Here is a 7,531-nt window from a genome sequence, read left to right as displayed (position 1 = left end):
AAGTCCTGCTCAAAGCATTTGGCCAGGTCCTTGCAAAAGACTGCCTGAGGTCACGTTCAAAATCTCTGCAGCCAGATCAGCTCCAACTGCAGGCATATGGCACAGTGGCTATGTTGATACAGGGCTAGGTTCTCCAATGTAAAGAAGAGAAAGATGTGGTCCTTTCCCCAGAAACTGTCTCAAGATGGGCAGTGTGAAGACTACTATCTCACTCACATTCTATGTTCCAGAGCTCCAGAGAAGTCCCACCATCTACCCACTGAGCCTCCCAAAATCTGTGTCAACGAACCCAGTGATAGTCGGCTGCCTGATTCAGAATTACTTCCCATCTGGACCTATGAATGTGACCTGGAGCAAGAATGGGCAGACCATAAACTTCCCACCTGCCCAGACCTCTGAGGGCAGGTACACCATGAGCAGCCAGTTGACCCTGCCAGCTGAACAGTGTCCAGATAAAGAATCTGTGACATGCTCTGTGGAACATGCCTCTAGCCCTGCCAAAGATGTGGAAGTGCCCTGCATAAAAGGTGAGGGAGTCATCCGGGGGTGGGATAAGTCCTACCCTAACCTGGTATCTAGACCATATCCCCCAGTCAGGGAACCTTGGAAGCCTCCAGAGCAGCCTTTGTGGCCAGTCCATTCAGGGAGCATCGATGGGACAGAAGGAACTGAGGCCCAAGGACGTCAGAGAGGGAAGGAGAAAGGAGGAATGAGCTGATTTACTAAGACTTCTCAATTATATGTCCATATCCAGAACCACCTCCTCCTCCTGCCCCCTGCCAACCCCGCCTGACCCTGCAACGGCCAGCTCTTGAGGACCTGCTCCTGGGTTCAGATGCCAGTCTCACATGTACACTGAGTGGCCTGAGAAAGCCCGAGGGAGCCACTTTCACTTGGAAGCCCACCACTGGGAAGGACGCAGTGACAAAGGAACCTGTAATGGACTCCTGCGGCTGCTATAGTGTGTCTAGCGTCCTGCCTGGCTGTGCCGAGCGCTGGAACAATGGGGAGACCTTCACATGCACAGTTACCCACCCTGAGTCTGAGACCCAAACTGCCACAATTACCAAAGTCACAGGTAGGTCCAGATGCACTCTGGGACATCGTATGACATTCCACGATTACATGCCTGCCTCCTCCCTCTAACACATACGCTCAACTGTTCTCACCCTTATGTCACAGAGGGAAACTGAGGCTATCTGAGGGACTGCCCAGAAGGAAAGGACAATGGGGGGATCTTAGATCTCCTTGTCTGAGCCATCTCTTCTCTCTACCTTCCAGAGAACACCTTCCCACCCCAGGTCCACCTGCTGCCGCCGCCGTCGGAGGAGCTGGCCCTGAATGAGCTGGTGTCCCTGACATGCCTGGTGCGAGGATTCTACCCTAGAGATGTGCTGGTGCGCTGGCTGCATGGAAACCAGGAGCTGCCTCGTAATAACTACCTAGTGTGGGAATCCCAGAAGGAGCCAGACGAGGGTGCCACCACCTACGCGATGACAAGTGTGCTGCGAGTGTCAGCCGAAGCCTGGAAACAGGGTGACAATTACTCCTGCATGGTTGGCCATGAGGCTTTGCCCCTGGGCTTCACCCAGAAGACCATCGACCGTCTCTCGGGTAAACCCACCCAAGTCAACGTGTCTGTGATCATGTCAGAGGGAGATGGCGTCTGCTACTGAGCCACCCTGCCTGCCCCGATTCCTTAAATAAACTCTGTGCTCATCCAAAGTATCCCTGCACCTCCATCCAGTGCCTGTCCATCATATCATCCTTAGGGTTTATAGAACACGGGGGGTGGGGGGCGTCAGGGCCCAGGGAGGGAAGAATACCCACCACCTGAGCCTCTGAGGCCTCAGAGACTTTGAACACCCTTCATGCCTAGAGGATAGGTGTATGCGTGTGCAGTCAAGATAGGAAAAGCTCAGGGGAGAGTCCCAAGGGCAGTGTTTTGCTACAGAAATACTCTGAATGGCGGGCGGTATAGTTGTTTGTGTATTGGATTGCAGTTTCTGGCTCTAGCAAGAAAAGGGTAGGAGGGGCAAGAGAGTAGCAAGATCAAGGCTGGTACCATCCGGCGGTCACAGTAGGGATGGTGAGGGAATGCATTCAAGGGGCACTTTGAGGAAGAAGATGCCACCCACCCTCAGTGGAACAGCCCTGAATGGGGACATGCACAGCCATGCAGGGTGATCACTGACTCATATGAGAAAGAGATACGATATGGGCACAGACAGCTCCCAGCAGCACTCTGCTCTGCACACATGCACATGGGCATACTTGTGCACACACACTTACATTTGCACACTCACACAGACCTGAACCCTGCAGAAGGAGGAAGTTCACAACCCACACTCAGCCTCTGGAAGGCAAGAGGAATCTCTCCCAGTCCCCATTAGAATCCCCAGGCCCAACCCTGAGAACTACACATAACTCATGGACAAGGCCAGAGGCCCCTCCCAGGTGGCCCCTGCACCCAGCCTGCCTTTTCTAACTTAAATCCCCCTTCCCACCCTGAGCCCAAGTATAGCAAACCACAAACATGCTAGGGGGCAAATCTGGGAAGGAGGTGGGAGCACACCATAGAGACCTCTCCTACATGGACGCCGGCCTACTACATGGGCACCCCCAGAACACAAAGTTCTACAACCAGGTATACTTGGCACCAGGATGCCCACAAGAGGGCAGTGGGGCCCCTGCTCCTGTCTCACAGGCCTTCAGAACCTCTCCAGGGAGCAGGTTTCTAACAACTTCCCTCTGCTCTCAGAGCTACAGTGGAGTAAAGGCCCATACACACCCTGAACACTCTCCCCCTTGAAAGCCCAGTTCCCTGAGAACAGCAAGAGCAGAAGACCAACTTTGGAAACCTGACCCAGAAAAATACTGCAGCCACTCATGAAGTCCAAGGCCTGGCCCATAACAGGGAATTCTAGTAAGAAGGAGCCAGTAGGTGAAGGGCTGAACCCACAAAGGGAGAGCAGGCAAAGAGACACAAACATCACAATGAACAGATGGTCAGCAGAGAGGATGGGTGGGTGAATAAGTAGGTGGGTGGGTGGATGGATGTACAGATGAATGGGTGGAATGATGGATGGATTGGTGGATGGGTAGAGTGACAGAAAGATGAGTGGTTGTCTATATCAGCAGATGACAAACAGTTCCCACTCCCACTTAACATGGGGGTTCTATGCACTGGGACCCTGAGGACAGCAGGGTTGTCTGAGCTGGAGGCCTTTACCTATCTATTAACAATCCCCCCCCCGCAAGTCACAATTCTTAATAATGCAACAGAGTCCTCTAGTCACATGTCCAGCCTTTGGTATGCCAACCTCAGGCCCAGAAATTGTGTTGGTGGGTATTTTTTTGAGGGTGGTTGATTTTGTCCAGCTCCAGTACCCAAGGCAACTTCAGCCTAAGAACTGGGGCTTAGTGAGGGATTGCTAAGTATCTAGATAGAGCTAAGACCCAAGTGGCCTTGAGCTCAAACTCTTCTTGGGGCCACAAAGACAGCAATGACTCTCTTGCCATGCCAGTTCTCTAATTAAAGTTCCCTGAGAGAGATGGGTCTTGGGGACATCTCAAGAACTTCAAGGATTCCAGACCTTTACCTGGGACCCTGCTTCCTTATCCTCTCTGAGCAGATCTCTGCCTAGAGGTAAGGAACTCCCACCACCACAGTCCCCAAAGCACAAGGCATAGAAAGGGAAGCCTTAGGCCTGGGCACCCATCCCCACGGGTTTGGGTCTATGAAGTCATCTGTGTCTTACAGAACGTCAAGAGCCACTTCCCTATGTGCTACTGGACCAGTCACAGGACATCCTGGAGGAAGAAGCACCAGACGCCAGTCTATGGCCCACCACGGTGACCTTCCTCACCCTTTTCCTACTGAGCCTGTTCTACAGTACAGCACTCACCATAACAACTGTGAGAGGTCCATTCGGCAGCAAAGATGTCCCCCAGTACTGATCAGAATCCAGCCACAGGTAGCAGCCATGAAGATGGTGGGTTGTGGGGGGGGGGGGAGGGTGCATTCAGGATACACCTGTCACCTCCACATGTGGCCTTGCAACCCTTCACAGACATTAAGGAAATGGGAGTAAAGGATGACAGCACTCCCTGGATTTAACCCAGTCTTCCACAAGTCAGAGCTGGGATGGAGGCAAAAGTGAAGACATAGCCCAACTCCAGGATGACATAGCCCAACTCCAGGATGACATAGCACAACTCCAGGATGACATAGGCCAACTCCAGGATGACACAGGCCAACTCTAGGATGACATAGCCCAACTCCAGGATGACATAGGCCAACTCCAGGATGACATAGACCAACTCCAGGATGATACAGGCCAACTCCAGGATGACATAGCCCAACTCCAGATGACATAGCACAACTCCAGGATAACATAGCCCAACTCCAGATGACATAGCACAACTCCAAGATCTCCTCTGGTTGATCACTCTTGTCTTTGCAGGGATGAAGCATAGAGAAGATCCTCTACATTTCAGAGCTAAGACCTATGTGACTGCTGCCCACCTACCGCCCACTCACCTACTTTCCTGAGCAATAAATTGATACAAAATGTGCAATTTCTTACTCTCAGAGACAAACATTAACAAAGATGGGAGAGGGTCAAGGAAAGTATGGTGATACCAGACTAGAGTATGCTTACATCATAGAATGTGGGGAGTTGGGCAGGGTAGAAAAGGATGTCCATGGTCTAGTGTCTGCGACATAACTTGGACATATGTGTGGCTGAAGCCAAATGCTTCACAGTGGCTTCATCAAGGGGTGGTATTTGCAGTCTTTTCAGACCTGATACCAGGTCATTAAGCTTCATCTCTGGGCATGATTTCTAAACACTCAGCTATGGTACTTTACACTAAGAGTGAACACTGAACACCAAACCATGGTCCTGGTTGTGAACCCTGATCACTGAGCCTTAATTTTGGTAACTAAAGCCTGTTCCTGATCAATGACCTCCAGCCATGATCATGAGGCCCTGATCTTGACCACTGATTTCTTGTACTGATCCCTCATTCTAATCAGTGGTCCACAGCACTGATCACTGACTCTTGGTTCTAATCACTGAGCCCTGGTTCTGATCCCTGGTCCAGAACTACTAGTCAAGTCCAAATCACTGAATCCTGCTCCTAATCACTAGGTCTTGTCCTCATTACAGAACCCTACTCTTGACCACTGATCACTAGTCTTGATTATTAATAACTAATCTGATCACTAGTCGCTATTCCAAATCAATGGCTCATGGTACTGGTCACTGAGTCCTATGCTGATCACTGATCCCTGATGCTAATCAATAAGGCCCTGTTCCTAAACAGTGATCATGAGTTCTTGTGGTGATGTATTGTGTAGCATAATAAAGCTTGCCTGAGAATCAGAGAACAGAGCCAGCCGAGAGATTAGACATGGGCATTAGATAGTGGTGGCACACACCTTTGATCACAGCACTTGAACACACCCTTTAACCCCAGAAAGTAATATGGCAGGACGAAGAAAGGTATATAAGGTGTGAGGAGACAAAAACTAAAGGCTCATTTTGGCTAAAGTCTTTCGACTGAGGAAAGCTTTTCAAGCTGAAGAGTCCTAGAGGTAAAAGGTAGCTTGTTTGTTTTTGTTTTTGTTGTTGTTGTTGTTGTTGTTTTTTTTTTGTCTTCTGGACTTTCAGCATTTACCCCAATATCTGGCATAAGGACTTTTAAATCAAAAGACCTTTTAAGATTCAAACAGCAGGATCTTATCACCAGAACCAGTGCTGATCATTGGGTCTCAGTCCTGGTAACTGGTCCTCATCACTGATCTCTGGACCTCATTATTCAGCCCTGGTCTACATCACTGAGTCCTGGTCCGCATCACTCAGCCCTGATCCTCAGCATTTAGTCCTGGTCCTCATTACTCTGCCTTGGTCCTCATCACTGAGCCCTGGTCTTCATCACTGAGTCCTGGTCTTCATCACTGAGCCCTGGTCCACATGACTGAGCCCTTGTTCTGATCACTAATCCCTAACTTCATCACAAAGCCTTGGTCCTTGTCACTGAACTCTGGCCCTGAGCCATGTGTTTTAGTTCGGATCCATCTGACCCAGGTTCTGAGAACTAGGTCCTAGTTGTGGTCACTGGTTTCTGGTGGTGGTTATTTGACCCTGGACACCATCACTGAGTTCTATTCAAGGACACTGGGCTGTGGTCCTCATCACTGAGTCCTGATCCTGACCATTGAGCCCTGGTCTTACCTACTGAATTCATGTTTTGACCACTAAATCCTGGACTTTGTCACGGATTCCCTGGTCCTCATCACTGAGCTCTGGTTCAGAGCAGTGTACCAGCTCTGATCACTGGGTTTCTAGTCCTGGACCTAGGTTTGGTTATGAAACCTGGATCTTGATCCTGGTAACTGGGTCTTGGTCTTGGTCATTTGGCATTGGGGCTTGGTAAACACCACTGAGTTCTAGTCCTGGACACTGGGGCAAGGTTCTAATAACTAGGTCCTAGTAGTGATCAATGGGCCCTGACTTAGGCAGTGGGCACTGGTACACAACACTGACTTCTGAGCCTGGATGGTAGCCCAACATTCTGCCTACCAACATTTGTCCTACAGCTTGTTCCTCATCTCACACTTTTGTCTGAGGCCCAAGGCTACAGTGGCATTTTACAAGAAATCCCTTTTCTGCTAAGTCCCATCCTCATTAGGAAGATCCCTGCAGGATCAGAGGGAAGATTTCAGAGCCCCTCACCACTGTCCATACACTGGGCTGCAAGTGAGACAGTGAGTCCTTTGCTCATCTGTCTTTCCCAGGCTCAGAGGATGAGGATGGGAGCAAAGCAAGCCCAGGCCCGATGAGCTGGACCCAAAGGTCTGGGGTCTCAAGGTCTGGGGTCTCGAGATCTGGGGACAGCACTGGGCAGGAGGTTTACAGTACAGGTGTGGGGCAGGGCAGGGGTGGTCATGTTTGTAAGTCTTGTTTTTCTTTCTTCTGAACTCTGTTGTCTATCACCTGCTGAAACACTCAAAATAGCTCTGAGAGCTGAGGGTAGCTGAGTCATCTTGAGCCCAGCTCAGCCCAGGTGCCCCAAACCAGAGCTACTGTTCTGAGAATCACACTCCACACTAGACCTGGCCAGGTGGCCCTGAAGCCTGGGGCCTGGATGAGGGGTTGGAGCCAGGGGAGCCTTGTCAGGGACTGAGGAGGCCCCAGCCCCCATCACTCAAGGCCAGCCAGGGACATCTACAGTCAGGCCTCAGTGAAGCCATGTTCTACCAGGATGAGAACAAGTTCAATTAAAATCAACCATGGTCTACCCAGGGTCACACACAGAGTCAAGCAGAGTTAGCCAAGGTCAACCAAGACCAGCCTGAGGTCATCCAGAATCACCTGAGGCCACACAGGCTAATCTGTCAGACAACTAGAATTGTCAGGCAAGCAGGGCCCAGGAGATGCAGAATGGAGAGTGCTCATCCCTGCCAGGCAGACATGTCCCTCACTGTGGGTACGCTCCCTGAATGTTTCCCAGACTGCAGTTG

At 50.7% G+C, this 7,531-nt stretch overlaps 1 gene segment (V, D, J or C); it reads left to right on the top strand.

Moving 5' to 3' along the window:
- Positions 1–337: 337 nt before the first annotated feature.
- Positions 338–1,676, top strand: LOC114703090. The segment is given in 3 exon segments: positions 338–527; positions 755–1,078; positions 1,282–1,676. Coding segments are annotated over 3 exon segments (909 nt in total).
- The last annotated feature ends 5,855 nt before the right edge of the window (positions 1,677–7,531 follow it).

This window comes from Peromyscus leucopus, chromosome 14 (assembly GCF_004664715.2).
Source record: "Peromyscus leucopus breed LL Stock chromosome 14, UCI_PerLeu_2.1, whole genome shotgun sequence".
Lineage (NCBI taxonomy): Eukaryota > Metazoa > Chordata > Mammalia > Rodentia > Cricetidae > Peromyscus > Peromyscus leucopus.
Note: the sequence above shows the minus strand (reverse complement) of the source record. Positions and strands in the feature narration are given on the sequence as shown.